Here is a 21,130-nt window from a genome sequence, read left to right as displayed (position 1 = left end):
AGGTTTTAGACCATGCAGAACTTTTAATGAAAAATAACTTTTTTTCGTAAAATTAATAATAAAAAAGTTTTATATGATTCCAACCTACAGAGACATATTGTATATTGACTCCCCTATAAATTATTATTTAATATTTACTATAATAAGAGACACACTTTACAAAATCCAGTCTAGTCATTAGATTTGACTGATATCTTATTAATAAATTTTCTACATTTTTCAATTTTAGTTTAACTTTTTTATCTTTGATTGGTTTTGCAATATGCAAACTTTGAATTTTAACATACGTATCTACCTGAAATTCTTTAATTTTTTCTAAGAAAATGCATGATTATGTTGTAGGCTACTTCTAGAAATTGTAAAATTTGCACCAATATTAAACAATTTGGCACTACAAATTGTTTTATTACACCTCCAGTACACTTCTTCACTTTTTAAAACTTTCATTTTATAAAACTTTCACTTAATAAAAAATAAAATTTTCAAATAGCAGTAAAGGTTTATCGCGATTACTTTCTATTAAATATGCCATTGCATATTAAATATGCCAAAATTGCAATTGTGACTAAAAATAAAATACCATAATTATTAACTCATTAATTATTATAGGTACCTACTGTAATCATAGAGCAGGTAGCTAAATAATTCCCTTGAATGCCTTTTTGTAAAATCTACCTGAAATAATCACTTCGATTTTGGTGAGGAAAATACCTGTGGGATTATGGCATACCCTTCCAAACGCAGGTAAAAGATTATTTTGGTGAGGAAATTACACCCGCCGATCTTTGAGATGTAGATTCTAGACCTCAAAATATTAAGATTTAACCCAAATCATTTAAATAAAATGTGGCTCGTTACTGAGTTACAGGGTGTTTTATTTAAAAATTTAATAACTATTTTTACCCAGGGCTTTAAATCTATTTGACATATCCTTGTCATACTTGGCAGAAAATATAGGTACTGTACATCCTACTAAATTATGATAAATAAACTTTTCCGGCTACTACCAGAGGCGTACGACAGGGGAAAGTGAATGATTGACCCTTCCCAAATTCTACGCCACTGGCGAAATTGCTATTTTAGCACAATATTTAGATTTTCCAATACTTTCTATGTAAGTAATATACTCTTCATTCGTAACGTCAAAGTCATTAGTTTTCGAGATATTTGAAGTTGAAAATGAAACGACATAGCTATTTTGATTAATGGATTGTGCTCCTTCATTTTTAACTTTAAATATCTCGAAAACTAATGATTTTATCGGTACGGATGAAAAGTATAATATTTGCATAGAAAGTATTGGAGAATCGAAAAATTGCAATAAAATAGTAATTCCGCCAGTGGCGTAGAATGTGTGAAGAATTCGCACTGAATTTACACTATCTACTTAGTATGATAAGAATTTGTCAAATACTTTTAAAATACTGGATACAAATATTTAATATTTATGTAATAGGGAAGTTTGATTTAAAAATTTAAAAATTATTTGTACCCAGTACTTTAAAAGTATTTTAAATTGCCGTATTATACTTTCCAAACAGTGTAGGTACTGCACACCTTACTAATTTATGTTAAATAAACGTTTCTGGCTATTAGCAGAAGCGTGCAGGGGAAAATGAATGGTTGAACCTTCCCAAATTCTACGCCACTGATGGAATTGCCATTTAAGTATAATTTTTAGATGTTCCAATACTTTCTATGCAAAATAATGTACTCTTCATTCATATCGACAAAATCATTAGTTTTCGAGATATTTGAAGCTGAAAATGAAGGGGCACAATACATTAATCAAAATAACTGTAAAGTTTCATTTTCAACTTCAAATATCTCGAAAACTAATGACCTTAACGTTACAAATTAAGAGTATATTATTTACATAGAAAGTATTGGAAAATCGAAATATTGTGCTAAAATATCAATTTCGCCAGTGGCGTAGAATTTGGGAAGGGTAAACCATGCACTGTCCCCTGTCGTACGCCTCTGGTAGTAGCCAGAAACGTTTGTTTATCATAATTTAGTAGGGTGTACGGCAACTACACTTTATGCAAAGTATGACAAGGATATGTCAGATAGTTTTAAAGTACTGGGTAAAAATGGTTATTAAATTTTTGAATAGAACACCCTGTAACTCAGTAACGACGCACATTTTATATAAGTGATTTGGGTTAAATCTTAATATTTTGAGGTCTAGAATCTACAACTCAGAGATTGGACATTCTTAATGAATCACCCTGTATAAGAAAAAGTTTACAATTTTACATCCCCTCCATCATCATTCTCTTTGCCTTATCCCTATGCGGGGTCGGCTTCCCTAATTGCATTTCTCCACACAATTCTGTCTTGGGTCATATCAATGTTAATCCCCTTTACCAACATGTCCTGCCTTATCGCCTCCCCCCAGGTCTTCTTTGGTCTTCCTCTCCTACTCCTTCCAGGAATCTGCACTTCAGCTATTCTTCGTATTGGGTGATTAACGTCTCGACGTTGAACATGACCGAACCATCTTAACCTATGCTCTCTCATTTTGGCATCAATTGGTGCCACACCTAGACTTCCCCTAATATACTCATTTCTAATTTTATCCTTCTTTGTCACTCCACTCATCCATCTAAGCATTCTCATTTCCGCCACATGCATTCGTTGTTCCTCTTTCTTTTTCACTGCCCAACATTCAGTTCCGTACATCATAGCCGGTCTTATGGCTGTTTTATAGAATTTTCCCTTCAGCTTCATTGGAATTTTTCTGTCACACAACACACCACTTGCTTCTTTCCACTTCATCCATCCAGCCCTAATTCTACTGCATGCATCTCCATCTATTTCTCCATTACTCTGTAATACCGATCCTAGGTACTTAAAACTATTGCTTTTCACAATCATTTCACCATCCAAAGATACCATTTTATTTGTAGTAGCTCCATCTTTAAATGAACATTCCAAATACTGTGTTTTTGTCCTACTAAGTTTTAAACCTTTTTCCTCCAGAGCTTGTCTCCACTGTTCCAGTTTTTGTTCTAAGTCTCTTTCACTATTTCCTACTAACACGACATCATCAGCATACATTAAGCACCATGGAATGTTACCCTGTAGTTTCGCTGTTATCTGGTCCAAAACTAATGAGAATAAATACGGACTAAGCACAGAACCTTGGTGCAATCCTACTTTCACATGAAATTTATCAGTCTCTCCCACACCTGTCCTAACACTAGTCGTTACTCCCTCATACATATCCCTCACAATCTTTACATATACACCAGGGACTCCTTTCTTATTGAGTGCCCACCACAGAATCTCTCGAGGAACTCTATCATATGCTTTCTCAAGATCAATGAATACCATATGAGCGTTTGTTTCTTTACTCCTGTATTTTTCCATCAACTGCCTTATAATGAAAATTGCATCTGTTGTTGATCTACCCTGCATAAAGCCAAATTGATTCTCGGATATTTCGGTCTCTTCACGTATCCGTCTGTCAATTACTCTTTCCCATATTTTCATGGTGTGGCTAAGCAGTTTTATAGCCCTGTAGTTTGTACATTGTTGTATATCTCCCTTGTTTTTGTAAACAGGTACCAGTATACTGCTTCTCCATTTGTCTGGCATTTGTCCGACTTCCATAATTCTATTAAATAGACCTGCTAGCCACCTTGTTCCTGTCTCTCCCAATGCTCTCCATACTTCCCCAGGAATATCATCTGGTCCTACCGCTTTTCCTTTCTTTATTTTTTGAAGCGCTTGAGCCACTTCCTCGTTGGTTATTTTGGTGACCATTGCTGCTACTGTCTCCGTTGACTCTACAGGCTGTCTGTCAAATTCTTCATTTAATAAGCTGTCAAAGTACTTTCTCCATCTCTTTTTGACTTCCCTTTCGTGAACTTCCCTTTACATCCCCTCCATTTTATAAAAATTGGGAAATACGGGGTGAAAAATATTTTCTCGGGAGTGAAAAAATATACGTTCAAAATAGGCCCGGAATTGGATAAAATGACTAATTCTAAGCAACTTTTGTTCTATAGAGTTTTTTTCACTAAGTCAATATAACATTAAAAATAAGTGAGTTACGCTCAAAATATTGTTGGTCCCTTTTATTTTTTGGTACAAAAATCGCGAAAATTACCCTATAATTAGCTTCCAAAATAAAATTAATCGTTACCGCTTTATAAGTTACTTTACTTATGTATTGTTTATATTATCTATTTTCTAAGCTTCATTGGTTTAAAGTGCTCATTGTTGAAAAAAATTTGGTTTAAAATAAAAACATTTTTTTAATTTGAAATAAAATGGAATTAACTTAAAAATGATTAGTAATACCAAAAATCTTAAAGAGTAAAATGTACGTTTTGATTTTCTGAATATTTTTGCTTTTTTGTTTTCTTGTTAGACAAAAATTGGTTATGCTATGGCTGTTCAAAATTTGCGTAAACTCGTGATTAGTTACTCGTTCAAGCCATTTTAACTACAGCTTTTTCAAAAATAAGCACTTTGAACCGATAAAACTTACAGATCATATAAATAATACATAAGCAAAGTAACTTGTGAAGTGGTAATGATAAAATTTATTTGTGATGCTAATTAGGAGGTGATTTTCGAGATTTTTTTACCAAAAAATAAAAGGGAACAACAATATTTTGAGCGTAACTCACTTACTTTTAATGTTACAAGTTTTTTTAAACAACAAAAGTAAACCTTTTTTTAAACACTTGAAATGAATTTTCTCCGAAAAGTGCTCCGTTTTTGGGTTATTTCACAGTGAAATATTCGATTTAGAATTTGATCAAGAAGAACCTACTTTTCATTAGCTTCAACTTCTTTGCTTCTACTGGGTCTACAGACCTCAAGCATATACCATTTTTTTTTTTAGTTTTTTATAAGCTATATTTTTTGTAAGAATATTTCTTTTGCTGAAATACTTACTTTTTGAGTTATCTCCGAAAAACCGTCCAAAAACATGTTTTTTTTTCTGTTAAAAATGAACATATTCACTTGCAAATAACTAGAAAAGTATTGACTTAGGGAAAAAAACTCTATAGAACAAAAGTTGCTTAGAATTAGTCATTTTATCCAATTCCGGACTTACTTTGAATGTATATTTTTCACCTTCAAGAGGGGATATAGAATTATAAACTTTTTCTTATATAATAATAGACAATTTCAACTACCTATTCCCAAATTTTCATCCTTCCTTAATTTTTTTTTGGGTCAGATTGTTCTTTGATCGGACTACATGTGTACGAATACAAAACCACTGGCTGAACAGCTGTTCGGCCATCGGCGGTGGCCGACGACGGGTAGGTCTTCTCATGATTCACTTTCTCGCTCCAACTTGTACTACTTCTACATAAGGTTCTCTCGTGTTACAGAAACCAATACTTACTTCTTTTTTTAACGTTTGAGAAATAACTCATCTCATAACGGTGACGGATACGTCACACGGAATTTACGTAAAAAGTTATCGAGACAGTTATGTGTCCAAAGTTATCTTAACTTTAACGCAAACGTTAAAGATAACTTCGGTCATCCATCACAGGGCTGAATATATGTCGCCCTGTATATTTGAAAATATATTGAAAACGTGTAATTGGACTTTGTCACACTAATTAATGCCCCACACTGTAGTTGGTTTTTATTTTAGGTTATTCCCAAAAGGAGAGCAAATTGGAAATTATGGATACCCCACCTAAAAATTCATCTGATGAAGGAAATTGCATGAGTCGACAAGACGAAGGAAAAGCATTAGATCAAAATATGAAAGATGGACAAAGACCTTACGAATGCGACGTTTGTTATAAGACGTTTTCTCGAAATTATCATTTAAAAAATCATTTGAGAGTGCACACTGGGGAAAAACCATACAAGTGTGAAATTTGTTTTAAAAAGTTTAGTGATTCAGGTAATTTGAAAAGGCATTTGAGAGTGCATACTGGAGAAAAACCTCACAAGTGTAAAATTTGTTTTAAGCAGTTTAGTCAAGCAGGTTCTTTGAAAACACATTTGATGACACACACTGAAGAAAAAACTTACAAGTGCGAGATTTGTTTTAAAAGTTTTAGTACTGCAGGTACTTTGAAAACACATTTGAGAGTGCACACTGGAGAAAACATTCACAAGTGCGAAATTTGTTTTAAAAGTTTTAGTACTGCAGGTACCTTGAAAACCCATTTGATAGTGCATACTGGAGAAAAACCGTACAAGTGTGAAACTTGCTTACAACAATATTCTACTGCAAGTGAAATGAAAATACATGTAAGAGTGCACACTGGAGAATCCCCTTACAAGTGTGAGATTTGTTTTAAGCAATTTAGTAAGACAAGCAGTTTGAAAGAACATTTGAGAGTGCACACTGGGAAAAAACCTCACAAGTGTGACATTTGTTTTAAGCAGTTTGTTACGGCAAGTAATTTGAAAGTGCATTTGAGATGGCACACTGGAGTAAAACCTCACAAGTGTGAAATTTGCTTAAAACAGTTTTGTACTACAAGCGAATTGAAAATGCATTTGAGAGTGCACACTGGGGAAAAACCTCACAAGTGCGAGATTTGTTTTAAAAGTTTTAGTAGAGCAGATAATTTAACAACACATTTGAGAGTGCACACTGGGGAAAAACCATACAAGTGTGAAATCTGTTTTAAACAGTTTTGTACTGCAAAGGAATTGAAAATACATTCGAGAACGCACACTGGGGAAAAACCTTACAAGTGCGAGATTTGTTTTAAGCAGTTTTCTACGAATGGTAGTTTGAAAGGTCATTTGAAAACACATACTAGAAAAGCTCTTAACCAACAAATATAGACGCAAGTAGAAAAATTCTGCCCTGTAACGTTTCATCGTTTCAGCATAGGATTTGTGTTCCCACTGAGTTGAAGCTATTACGAAGTATGAAGCTAAGCTTAGAAAGCCTGTTCCTAAAATATGGAAGAGTGGAGCAACTTTCTTTATATAGAGGAGAGTTGGACAAAACAGGGTACCAGTCCAAAAACCGTATGGATCTTGTGCTATGTTAGAGAAGCAAACGTTTACTTCAGATTGAATTATTTTCAAATTACTTAAGTCAATTTTTATAAAAATTCTTAAATTTTAATTTTTTTTATTTTTATTGAAATATTGCAAAATACCCGGTTTTGTCCAACCGGTATGATAAAACCGGGTAGTAACTTAATTACCATGTAAAAAGACTAATGGGCAGAAAATAAAATATTTATTGAAAGTATGTGAACAAAAATCGAAAATTGAACAGAAGTCACAACTAAAAATTTCATCTACAACTACATAGGCACATGAGCTCATTTGTTGCAAGACATACATTTTATCCAGCCTTCCTTCGCCTTATAATTTAAAAATAGTTTATTGTAATATAGACACACATCGTCATTATTATCTTCTTGTTCCAAAGTCTCAGAATCTGCAATCGCTAATTTCGGAACCAATTTTGTTTTTGGTGCAGCCTTTATTACCAGGTTTTTTCCCTTTTTGTCCAATTCGTTTAGTGTTAATTTTTTTACACTTGAGAGTTTTTTTTTTTAATTTTTCCTACTAGATATCTTACTAGCTTCTTCAATAGAGTTACCATTTCTTACTTTTTTCATACGATCTTTTAAAGTGGATTGCGGAACATTAAAACTTTGAGAGGCTTTTTTGTATAGGTACCTTCCTATTTTTTAGCACTTTAACTATTGCATTTTGCATGCTTTCTTGATCCCATGACTGACGAGTAGGTTTCTTTTATATTATAATGCCACATGTTGTAGTTAACTAAAAGCAAAAGAACCATTGCAGAAACTGGAAGTAACAACAGGTCTGATAAAATCGGATACCCGGTTTTGTCGATTTTCGGACTACCCGGTTTTGTCATACTCGTAAACAAGACATTAAATATTATTTAAATTTTTAAGTTTACCAGTAAGCAAAATGTTGTTCTGAAATATTTTCTTGTGGTATTTTTACAATTTTAACTATTTAGAATGGGAAATAAGCCACAATATTATTAAAAAATGATTTTTATTAACGTTTCGACGCCCAAATCTATAGTATCACGAAGTTTTTTCCTGGTTTTCCCTCGTGATTTACTATGAGATCTCTAACGCGAGAATTTTAATGTCACCGTTGCATGTGGTTGTCTTTTTAAAGACAGATCACATGCTATGATTTTTTTGTGACGGATATTCTTGAGTTTTTGTTGATTTCATGTAATCGAATGAACTATCTTTCAGTAAAGTCGTCCCAGGAACGCAACTCATAAATATTGGCAATATCATTTTAAAGTCTTCTACTTTAAAATGTATCATATGTATCTGAATTGCCGATATAAATGAGTCAAATTAAATAAATTATTAGAAGATTTTTTTTACTAAGCAACAACATTTTTGTTTATGTTTTTGACTCTGTACATAGCGACTTACGGAGATTGTAAAGTACTTGTAGGGAATTCAATAAAGTAAAAGAATTCAATTTCTGGTTTGTTTTGCATATAGAAATATTAAATTTGGCCAAAAATTAGTTATAAATACTTTTAAAAACCTAATTTTGAATACAATTTTTTTTCTACAACCGTGTTAAAAATGCTACTTTAAAACACTAGTGCTTTAAAAATTTTAAAGCACTGCCGTTAAAAGTGAATTGTCAAGTTGTGAAACGTCAAAATATTTATATTTCATTTATTAATATTAATAGTACAACTTGAGCAATTTGAAAAAGATGGTTTAAAAGGTTTTTTAAAATTTAATTTAAACTGTATTATTGTTTGTAGAAACACGTTTGTAGAAAAAAACTATTAAAATTTGTTAGAATATACAACAATAAAAGTAGATGTTATTCTATAGTTGTTATGATTTACGTATCGAGCTTCGCTGGTATCGCCACCTACCTACAGGATTACTAGTATAACTTTTACCAGAAATTTTCTGGAAAGAAAAAAGTGTTGCCTATACTCTGTGAGTTTCGCTGGTATGGCTGCTATCGCCATCTAACGGTGTTCCTATTTCGGCCGGAATTTTAAAGAGGACATTAGAAAAGCAAATAATAGTTGTTTCAAACTTATTATTTAATTCTTATCATGTAATATTTACAACGTAAAGAAGTAAATACATTATGATTATTTTTAAGATTTTGCTTATCGTTTTGACGTTTATGTTGACAACTAATATTAGAAAAAATGTATTCTGCAAAAAAGTATAATAATTTAATATAATTATAGTATAATACTTCTTAAATATTAACTTATGAATGACAGTTAACGGCATCCTACGTTTGCTGTGATTGGTCGTTATCATCACGCATTCAAATTTTGTTTCAGGATTGGATTGTAAAATTGAAACCGTCAAAATTCGAGATGAGTGTGCTAACTGATCCTTTAGCTCAAATTTTTCTACCGTTTTAAAATTAAAATTGTGTTTACTTACTTTTTTCTAATTGCATCAATCCATTTTTGTCGTTGAATCACCTTATGCTTAGCGACAGGAAAGTTGTAGAATACACAGTTACTATTGTAACCAGTATTTCGACACTCTTTAATACAACAACTTTCGTGAGACATTTAAAAGCTATAATATGCAACTCTTAATGCAGAACGTCAAAAAGCAAATTTCCAGTAAAGGTTTACAAACTTGTCACTACTGGCGCTCGCGAATTTTTAATTATCCCCTACCTACGAGCTCACAGCGTATAGGCAGTTTTGATGTAATGTCAAGAAAAATATAAAAATGGAATGTCAGTCAAGTTCAAGTAAAAGTTTTTGTAGGTATTGTCCTGTAATTGAGAATGAATAAATTATATAATTGTTGATATACAGGGTGTCTGCGTAACTTGGAACCATATGGGAAACTTTTTTAATATCAATTTTACGAAAAAAAGTCATTCTTTATAAAGTGCTCTGCATAGTCTCAAACCTAAGATGCAATCATCAGATATCAAATTTTGTCAACAGTATACGAGGTATGTCAAAAAATATGAATTTCGCTCAAGAGCAAACTACCTTTATATTTCAGAATATCAAAAAATTTTATAATGAAAAGTTATTTGTAATTAAAAACCATATTCAAATATGTAATAATAGCCTTCTACTTAAAAAAATTTTGAAATTTTCATAAATTACCGATTCCGAACATTATTTTTATTGATTAGACATGTAATAACTCTTTTATTAATAATTTTAGGAAAAAAAGTTATTCTTCATAAAAATCTGTGCATGGTCTAAACCTCAAGATGCAACCATCAGTTATCCAAGTTTGTTAATTTTATACGAGGTGTGTCAAATAATATGAATTTAGAAAGAAAGAGACGAACATTAAGATGAGGGAATTTTAAATAATTCACGTCCCATCTGCTCAGCGTGGTAAAGTTCCAACGAGAAGGTTTCCTAAGTACTCCACAAAAGAGTAAATAAATTAAAAATGTATAAACATTTTCAATTTCTTTGCAACCTGAAAATGCAGCATAATAGGGAACTTGCACATTTTTTTTTGTTACATAATAATGTTCAGTTTTGTTTAAAAATGAGATTTCCAAAATTTCACGCTTCAAAAACTCGTAATAACGTAGAAATACATATTTAAAGTCTTCTGCGGTATAAAATAGTTCATACGACCCGTGACGTCATATAGTTTTACATTAGTTATTATTATGGTTATATTTCGCTGTGTCTAGGTACACTCTAACGTGTACGCAAATAAAAAAGTTAGGTACACGCGAATTAAACTTGATCAAGCCAGTGACTTCATTATTTAACGTGCGCAGTGACTGTATATTTTGGTACATGCTATTTTGATACGTTTAGTGTTTGTTTGATAGAAAAATACTTGTTAAGGGAAGGGAAGCAGAACTATTTAGATGTTTCAAACTTAATTGAAATAAATCAATGTATATATAAAAGTATATATTTAGGTTAGCAAAATAAATATATGTATTTAGTTGATATGACACGTACAAAATATTGCTAAAATAATTTTTATACGTAAGTTAATTATTATAATCAACTATTCTAAATGGGAAATAAGCCACAATTTAATTAAAAAAATGATTTTATTAACGTTTCGACGTCCAAATCGGATGTCATTGTCAAAATACAAAAATTAGTCAGATTAAATAAATTATTAGAAAAACTTTTACTAAGCAACACCATTTTTGTTTAATTTAATAATATTTTGTATTTTGACAACGACGTCCGATTTAGACGTCGAAACGTTAATAAAATCATTTTTTGGTTAAATTGTGGCTTAGTTCCCATTTAGAATAGTTGATTACAAAAATGCCACAATGATAATAGCTTCAGAACAAGTTAATTATTATTGTGAAAGCTTTAGGTCTTCTTTTTATTTTAATCTTTTACGGTAATACATACTATTTCATTTATAACTAAAAAAAATATATATTAATTTATAGTCTCTTATCTTTTTCGTACTGTTTTAAAATGTTCTTAAACTCATTAAAAGAACTAAATAATTGTCCACACTCCGTAGTTAATTTAAAAACAAACACTAAACAAATAAAAAATAAGAGATCACTGACATTCTAACTTTTTTATTTGCGTACACGGTAACGTATACCTAGACACAACCTTATATTTAGGTATATTCTTCTTCTCCTTCTTTAGTTTATTGGCCTCCACCTACTTGGGTATTTGGCAAGCTCATCGTCGTGGAATAAGTCAAAAATATTTATATTCTAATGACATTTATCGTATGTCATTGTAATAATATATACCAGTTTGTTAAAATTGTAGTTTTATACTGTTTTTGAAGGAAAGGAACGAAGGTTTACTATTGAAAATAAAACCATTTTGTAAAAGTACGAATTTTTCTATGAATAGTTCAAGCGATCAAAAACACTTGTAACGTCACATAAATGTATTTTCTACTGACGTTTATAACGTCTAATTTAAAATTCTGTTTACTTTATTGGAAAAATGTAAATGTAATGGGACTAGTACACGTTGGGCCAATCAGTTGGGCCAACGTGTACAGGACCACTTGGCATGAGTTTGCGATTGGCGGTCAGCGTTGGTCTACAAACCGAATCTTGTCGGTATTTGGTGCACAAATCAAAGGATTTTTGGGACTTGCGCAATCTGCCAAACAGCTGTTTGGTTATGAACACTGAACACGTTGTTGTCGTCGAGTTTAAAATATTTGTTTTCTCTTCTCACAATACTGATACTGTTTATAAGTATTAATTTTAAGGTTGTGTTTTAATATGAATACTTTTTTCGGTGTAAAAGCACCGTCGTTTGCGCCATTGTTTTTTAATCACTCTTGTTTGATACACTTTTCTATAAGCATTGAACGCATTGTACAAATTAATTGCGGCAGCTGCTACAGTCTCCACATCCATATCCATAATCAGAGTTTGTTTTTTGTTTATCCACTAAGAAAGGTTAATGCAGACTGATAACTCCACCAACGTGTAATCACCATGTATTCACTGTTCTTACTTGGCCCAACTCATTTGCCAACTAGTTGGCCCAACGTGTACTGGAGCCATTAAACCAAGTGACGTCACGAAGCGTTTTGGACCACCTGTTTTAACTTGAATTTTTAATCGTCTTTAGGGGCCAAACGAAAGACAAACAAAACTTTTTTTATCTTTGATACATGTTTTAAATTATGTTGTGTTGTGATTTATAACATTTTTTTCGAATTTAAAAATTTATGCAAGTTCCCTATTATATTCTAGTTAAATCGGAGAGTGCAGAAAGAGTCTATACCGGTTTCGGGGCTTTTTCGGCCCATCATCAATCGATGCCCCAAAAATCGATAATGCTTTACTTCACGCGCAACTTTGATACGAGAGTTATAAAAAAATACGCATTGAAATCCAGATCCCGTAATAATTTTTTGATCATTATAAAGTGAATACAAAGACATACATATTTTTTTTTGTAATTCCATCTTCAATTTACCTGCACTTCTCGTAGACTTATTGTCGATAAGGTAGAGTCGTTATATGTTTTGGACGGCGCCCGAATGAAGTATGGTGTAAATCCGTGACTGCATAAATACAGGGTGTCCAGAAACTCTCCCGATAAACGAAGACCGGAGATTCTTCAGAAAATTTTAACACAATTTAACCCAATTCACCTAGTCCGAAAATGCTTCCTGGCGGAGTTAGAGCTCTTTGAAGATGCTGTCTTGGAATTAATTTTTCTTAAAATACCCAGAATCCTGTTATTTAAAGAAGTGAAAACTGGTACGCTTATTTATTTTCCAGAGATAAATCGATTCCATCAATAACGAATTTCTAGTACCGGTCATAAGGCGCCAGTAGGGCAACTGGTATTTTATGGCATAACTTTTTTGTCTTTAACTTCTAAGCATTTTTGACACTGGATTATTAAATTGTAAGGTATTCTAGTACTAAAAAGTACTACTAATTTAAGGCGGTAGGATGCACCGTTTTCTAGAAAAATCGATTTGAAAATTTTTCGTTTATTGAATATGAAAAAAAATTGAAAACTTAAAAAAAAGGACGGTGTATTTTACCGACCTAAAACGACTGTAACTTTTAGTACTAAAATACCTCATAAATTAATCATCAAGTGTCAAAAATGCTTAAAAATTAAAGACAAAAATGGTTATGCGATAATATAACCGTTGACCTACTCAAAACGGACGCATATGACCGGAACTAGAATTTCGCAACTATCCTTAGTTGCGAAATAAATAAACGTAGCAGTTTTCGTTTTTCTAAATAGTTTTTTTTTATTTTTTATTTTCAAATTCAACAAACGAAAAATTTTTAAATCGATTTTTCTAGAAAACGGTACATCCTACCGACTTAAAGCAAGAGTATCTTTTAGTACTAGAATATCTTACAATTTAATAATCCAGTGTCAAAAATGCTTAGAAGTTAAAGATAAATAATTACACTTTTATAAAAAAGAACTTTTTTATAATAAAACCTTTTTATTATTTATAGGAAAGAATATAAAATAATTTAACGATAAACGATAAAATGCTTAAAATTCCAAAAATTACACTCTAATAAAAATAGTTATTTATGAAACAGTTCGTGAAGTATGCTTTTTGCGAACGCACGCGATTTTTAGAGCACGAGCGACAACGGAGCGAGCATACAATATTTTATCTACGATAAACAAATAAAACAACTGTAACTCTTCGTCACTGGAATTCATTTCTATTCTACAATTTTTAGAACTTTGACATTTAAAAATCCTAACTATCATACTTTCAAAACCACAAAACTGTCAAAAATTTTGTTGTAAGTCATTGCTCATATTATCATCAATATGACAACGCGAAAGTTAAGGATATTTAATTATATGAAAGTGTGCCAAAAAACCCATTGAAAGTGTGCGAAAAAGTAAATCCCATTTAAAATACATTGTTACTTCACGCACACTTTAAACTCTTCACGCACTAAGTAGTTGTATTAACTGTTATTTATAATTATGATTCCAAAAATTACACTAGTATAAAATAGTATTTTTTATAATACCACGGTTGTTTAAAATGGTATATATAATTTTAAGTAGGTATATAAACTTTTAATTATTAAAAAAAGATACGCAACAGCCGGGTTCCAACTGGGGACCTCTCGATCTGCAGTCTAATGTCACTGAGGCACCATCAATTTGTAGATATCGATTTATTAACGTACTTTAAAATATCATTGCATTAGTCACATTTTTAAAATAGTTTGAAATTTAAAAGAAATCGATTTATCCATAGAGTGTGATTGGTCAGTGGGGTAAAGCTTTGTAGATCCGTTGTAAGTAATAGATAGTAATACAAGTTCATAACAAAAATTGTAGCCAACTTTGATTACAGACATTTGATTCAGACAATTATTCAGCCATGGCTTACTTAAAATTTGGAAAGATTTAGACCCGTAATTATTATTAATAATTTTGCCCTGAAAAATGAAAATATCTCGAAAACTAATAAATTTACACATAGGGAATGTTTACAAAAATTATAGTATGGCAATGGTACTTTTCGCTAATGATATAAAATACAGGGTCTTCTATTTAAAATTACTGAGAAAATAATGTACTTGCGTTTTGACTCACCCTGTATTCAATATAAAGAAAATTAGCAAACAAACATTTACGAAAATTTTGACAATAAATAAAAAAATATGACGTCAATAAATCATTGACCTTGTGCTTGCTTTTATTTAAACAAGTAGTTAAACTTGTTACGATTTTCATATAAAATTGGTTATAACTTTGTAAATACCCCGTATAACATACCAAACTTTTATATTTTTGTAATCAAAAAGTTACGAAGATTTCGAATATAAAATAAAATACAGGGTATTCTATTTTAAAAAAACATAAGTTTGGTCTGCCACTATGTTATCGAACACCCTGTAACATTCTAACTAATTTTGTAATATGAAGCTCAAAGTTCGCTACAGTTTTTGATATTAAGTTTTATCGCTATACATTACTATAACGGATCTACGGAGCTTCACCCCACTATATAATTAATCATCCTGTATAATAGCAGTTAAATATTGCATTGTTAGCTAGTTCTAAGCTATCCTGAAAATTTCAGGTGTCTAGGTAGCCTAGAACTATTTTTAAAATGGATTTTAAAAAGTTAGGAACCATCTCCCTTAGGAACCATTTGCGGACTAAGTGAATTGACTTAAATTGTCTTAAAATTATCTGAAGAATCTCCAGTCTTCGTGTGTCGGGAGAGTTTCTGGATACCCTCTATAATTGTTTATCTAGTTACCTGCTGATTACGTGAATACTAAGTGAATTTTAAATTTTAACAATAACTACAATTAAGGCAGTGCATTAATTTTTTAACTGATTTTTGTGGATATATTGTTTAGGTATAAGGAATTTAAATTGATTGGTATTAATTAAATACAATTTAAAATTTATAATTTAGAATTATAATAAATTTTCTTTTGGAAATTGTGATTTTTATTTTTAGCAAAAACTGTGGTTGTAGAAAAAGTATAGTGTGTAACACGTGCAGAAAGGTAATTTCTCACTCGTTTGAATCGCCATTTCTAAAGCCAGTTTGAACTGGCTTGCGCTGGTGCCACAACTTTTCAAACTCGTGAGAAATTATTACCTTTCTGCATTTGTTGCACAATATACTATTACTACCAGAGCTGTAGCAACACTTGCTACACCTACTTTCTTACAAAAAGTTTTCCAATTTTATTATGCTTTATTTTGATTATTGCATTTGTTTGTTTTAACATCCATTTTCCCTTATGCTCATATTTATAGTTGGTTTTTATTTTAGGTTATTCCCGAGAGGAGAGCCAATTGGACATTATGGAAACACTACCTAAACATTCATCTGATGAAGGAAATTGTATGAGTCGACAAGATGAAGGAAAAGCATTAGACCAAAATATGAAAGGTGCGAATAGACAAAGACATTACGAATGCGAGATTTGTTTTAAGCAGTTTAACCATTCAAGTAATTTGAAAAAACATTCGAAAGTACACACTGGAGAAAAGCCATACAGGTGTGAAACTTGCTTAAAACAGTTTGGTACTACAAGTGCTTTGAAAACACATGTGAGAGTGCACACTGGGGAAAAACCATACAAGTGTGAGATTTGTTTTAAGCAGTTTAACCATTCAAGTCATTTGAAAAGACATTCGAGAGTACACACTGGAGAAACCCCTTACAAATGTGAGATTTGTTGTAGGCAGTTTTCTCAATCAGGTGTTTTAAAAAGTCATTTGCTAATACATACTGGAGAAAAACCACACAAGTGCGAGATTTGTTTGAAACAGTTTATAAAAGAAGATAGTTTAAAAAAACATTTGAGGGTACACACTGGAGAAAAACCTTACAAGTGTGAAATTTGTTTTAAGCAGTTTGCTCATAAATGTCAATTAACTGTTCACATGACAGTTCACACAGGAGAAAAACTTCACAAGTGTGAAATTTGTTTTAAGCAGTTTGGTCAAGCAAGTAATTTAAAAGCACATTTAAGAATACACAGCGGAGAAAAACCATACAAGTGTGAAACTTGCTTAAAACAGTTTCGTACTACAAGTGAATTGAAAATACATTTGAGATTGCACACTGGAGATAAACCATACAAGTGCGAGATTTGTTTTAAACGTTTGAACCAAGCAATTAGTTTAAAAACACATTTGAGAATACACAGCGGAGAAAAACCATACAAGTGTGAAATTTGCTTAAAACAGTTTGGTACTACAAGTGAATTGAAATCACATTTGAGAACGCACACTGGGGAAAAACCTTACAAGTGCGAGATTTGTTTAAAGCAGTTTGCTCAGAATGGTCATTTGAAAGATCATTTTAGATTGCACACTAAAGAAAAACCACACAAGTGCGAGATTTGTTTTAAACAGTTTTGTACCTCAGCTGAATTGAAAATACATTTAAGAGTGCACACTGGGGAAAAACCTTACAAGTGCGAAATCTGTTTTAAACAGTTTTCTCAAAATGGTTCTTTGAAACGTCATTTGAGATTGCACATTGGAGTAAAACCTCACAAGTGCGAGCAGAGGCGGCTCTAGCCCATGTAGCGCCCGTGTGCAGTCGATGCCCTGGCGCCATTGCCGCGTAAAGGACGGTCGACTGCACAACACCGTGCAATGCCCTCCTCCTTTCGAATTTGGGTCCCCCAATGTTGGGCATCACCCTCCCCAACGCAGCCGCACTGTAGTGTTTGCAGCCTTCTGGGTCACCACACGCACGTGCTACCCCCACTTTCCGCTCTGGTCCAACGTCACTCCTAGGTATTTTACGTGTTTCTTGGGTATTAGACACGCCCCTGCACATTGTAGTTCCACACTTTGCCTGTTTCTTTTCCCTGTCAGAATGATGGCTTCGGTCTTCTCTGCTGCGATGTCAGTGCTGTATTATCCATTTCTTCACAACGCCGCCTACCTTCCGTTACCGGTATTTAAGATCTGGCTCGTCCCCCGCCACTACCAACGAGGTCGTCCGCGAATGCTAAAAGAGTCGCACCCTCTCCATATCCACAGTTCATCATCCCGTCATATGCCAGGTTCCATAGCGTCGGACCCAAGACAGATCCTTTCACCACCATAATTCTTCTCTTAGACAGATAGTCCGCTACCACGTTCATCAGGTGTCCAGGACATTCTCTCTCCTCCATTACCTTCGAATGCATTCCTAACATCGAACAACAACAGGGCCGCCCAACGGTGTCCATCCCCTCTATTGCGCAAAGTGTCGAATACACTCACCGTGCTTTTCCCTTTACAAAAACCAAATTGCCTCGAGAATAAGCCTCCCGACCTCTCAATCATGCCATCGATACGTCCCCGCAACATTCTTTCATCGCGCATAGTGCCAATGTAATTTTTCATTAATCGTTTTAAAGCATATTTTATGTTGAAACAAAGTAACGGACCCGCTCTTTGGCTCTCGGCGCCCCCAACATCCCGGCGCCCGTGTGCACCGCACACCCTGCACAATAGGTAAAGCCGCCTCTGAGTGCGAGATTTGTTTTAAACGGTTTAACCAAGCAAGTAGTTTAAAAACACATTTGAGAATGCATAGTGGAGAAACCCATTCAAGTGAGAAACTTGCTTAACAGTTTTCTACCAAAAGTGAATTGAAAAGGCATTTGAGAAATCAGATTGAAATGATGTTGCTGAGAGAGGTGTAAAACTGATATGAACATTTGATATTGTCTCTCACAAAAGATGAAAAAAGCAAGCAAAGTGTGTTACAAGTATTGAAAACCACAGAAAGTGTTTTAGCGATTTCAGAAAGACAATTTTGTTTAATCTTCAAACAAACTTTTACTGATGTAGTTACTATTTTCCATTTAATTCAATTTGTAACAGCTTTGTGTATTCCTTTATAAATGTAGGGGAGAATTGGACAAAACGGAAAAAATGTACGTTGAAAAAATGTTAAAGAAATTATCATATTATTATTTTTTATAGGTATAACATTTATTGAAGCACACAAAAAACATATTTTTAACTATTTTTAATGACTGGAAAATAGTAAAAGAAAATATTTATTAAAGTCCTGCACATCCCGTTTTAGCATACCACGGTTGGATAAAACGGGATAGGTTCACAATATTTAATTTTTTGCATAAAATTATCTAATGGGTATATTTAAGTAGATATAAGACTGCAAAACAAAAATTTACCTTTGAAAAAACAATATCTTCAGCAGTCAGAAACTTAAAAATAGGCCTTTTTTGTTTTATTTCAAAATGAAAAATAAGTCCTTTTATTTAGGACTAAGTTCGTGTATATCAGAACAAAAGTCATATAAAAATATGTTGTTCTTTTCTGCAGTATGAGAACACGCTTTATCGCTATTTAAAAAATTAATAGGCCATCAAATAAATAGGTGGATAAAACGGGACATAAAAAAACTGTATTCCATTTTATCCAACTTATAAATGTCCCGTTTTGTCCAACTCGGACATTTTTCAAAACAAAAATGGCTCCTGCCTAAACGTGAAAGTAAAATTAGATAGACTACACAAACACATGAGAATATTCGTTAATGAGTGCTTAATTAAATGTAATAGTCACCGGAATTATATGTTTAGATATGTAGGCTTCGCCAATCAGGTACTAAAAAGCCATTACCACTGTTCTACGTTGAACTAAAACAAGCCGAGAATAACAAAGATATATATGAGATCGATTCATTGTTGAACTATAAAGTAATTTTTGAACCTCCACATAAAAAGCGTGTAGTACCTCAGTGCATAAAATGCCAACGCTACGGCCACACCAAAAATTTTTGCTACCTTTCTCCAAGATGTGTTAAATGCGCGGGTAACCACAGATCTGATCAGTGCTCTTACAAAGAAAGAAACAACCAGGTGAAATGCGTGCTGTGTGAAGGAAATCACCCAGCAAACTATCGTGGGTGCTTAGTCCACAAAGAGCTGCAAAAAAGAGCGTTTCCACAACTGAGAAGCAAACCAACAAGTCAGCCTGTCCAATCAAACCAACACTTAGTAGTCCCGAATGTAACCTATGCTCAGGTAGCAACCGCTGGTAATCAAATACCATCAAATACAGCTCCCAGTCTTCAACAATCCACTGACATGCTCGAACTTAAAAATATGATCAAACAATTGGTAGAACAAATGAGCACAATGTTAAACCTCTTAACCGCTCTCATTGCTAAAAAACCCTAAGATGGAGGCGTTTCTAAAACTAGCTTCATGGAACGCCAATGGCTTATCACAACATACACAGGAAATCAAATACTTTCTACACCTTCACAAAATAGATATACTGCTAGTATCCGAAACTCACTTTACACAAAAAAGTTACCTTAAAATTCCAAACTATACTATATATACTACTAATTATCCAGATGGATCAGCACATGGAGGCTCTGCTATTATAGTTAGAAATACAATAAAACATCATAATGCTGGCGAGTACCAAACAAATCACATTCAAGCGACCAATATTGTGGTTGAAGACTGGGATGGACCACTTACAGTATCTGCGCTGTATTGCCCCCCACGACACTCTATCACAAACGAACAATTTAAAGATTATTTCAATTCACTTGGGAGCCGCTTCATAGCAGCAGGGGACTATAATGCCAAACATACCAGGTGGGGATCAAGACTAATCACTCCGAGAGGTAGAGTTCTCTTAAATATCATAGAGTCAAATAATATGGATTATTCATCAACCGGCGAACCAACATACTGGCCCTCGGACAGAAATAAAATCCCCGATTTGGTCGATTTTGCTGTAGTTAAGAACATCCCTAGGTCTAATATAAAAGCTACATCATGCTACGAATTATCTTCTGATCACTCGCCTATACTATTCACAGTTGGAACCCAGGTACTTATTAAAGAAATATCCCCCTCACTTTATAACAGACGCACACACTGGCCAAAATTCAGATCTGTCCTGGAGAACAAGGTGTCTCTAGACATTCCACTAAAAACCAAAGAGGACATTTTTCTTGCTGTGGAACAACTAACTACAAATATCCAATCAGCTGCCTGGCAAGCAACACCAACAATACAAAATAAATGCATAATAAATGACTGCCCACAAGTTGTCAAAGAAAAAATTTTGCTAAAGAGAAGACTGAGGAAAAGATGGCAACAGACCAGAGATCCTGCTGATAAGCGTAGATTCAATAGTGCATCAATGGAATTAAAAAAGCTCTTCGAAGATCTCAAAAAC

At 33.0% G+C, this 21,130-nt stretch overlaps 1 protein-coding gene across 3 annotated transcripts in view; it reads left to right on the top strand.

Moving 5' to 3' along the window:
• The window catches only part of LOC114329783 (zinc finger protein 664-like), a 107,007-nt gene extending 87,573 nt beyond the window's left edge, over positions 1-19,434 (top strand). Inside the window, exon 2 of one of the 3 annotated variants that reach the window (XM_050662465.1) lies at positions 16,221-19,434. In XM_050662465.1, the coding sequence (XP_050518422.1) occupies positions 16,221-17,479 (1,259 nt within the window). In that variant the 3' untranslated portion in view covers positions 17,480-19,434. Of the gene's footprint in view, positions 1-5,632; positions 8,446-16,220 lie in introns of those variants that run through there. The other 2 variants (XM_050662466.1, XM_050662469.1) reach the window with 2 other exon arrangements.
• Positions 19,435-21,130: the final 1,696 nt, after the last annotated feature.

The sequence above is a fragment of the Diabrotica virgifera genome, chromosome 9, assembly GCF_917563875.1.
Source record: "Diabrotica virgifera virgifera chromosome 9, PGI_DIABVI_V3a".
Taxonomy (NCBI): domain Eukaryota; kingdom Metazoa; phylum Arthropoda; class Insecta; order Coleoptera; family Chrysomelidae; genus Diabrotica; species Diabrotica virgifera.
This window is presented reverse-complemented; position numbering and strand designations above follow the sequence as displayed.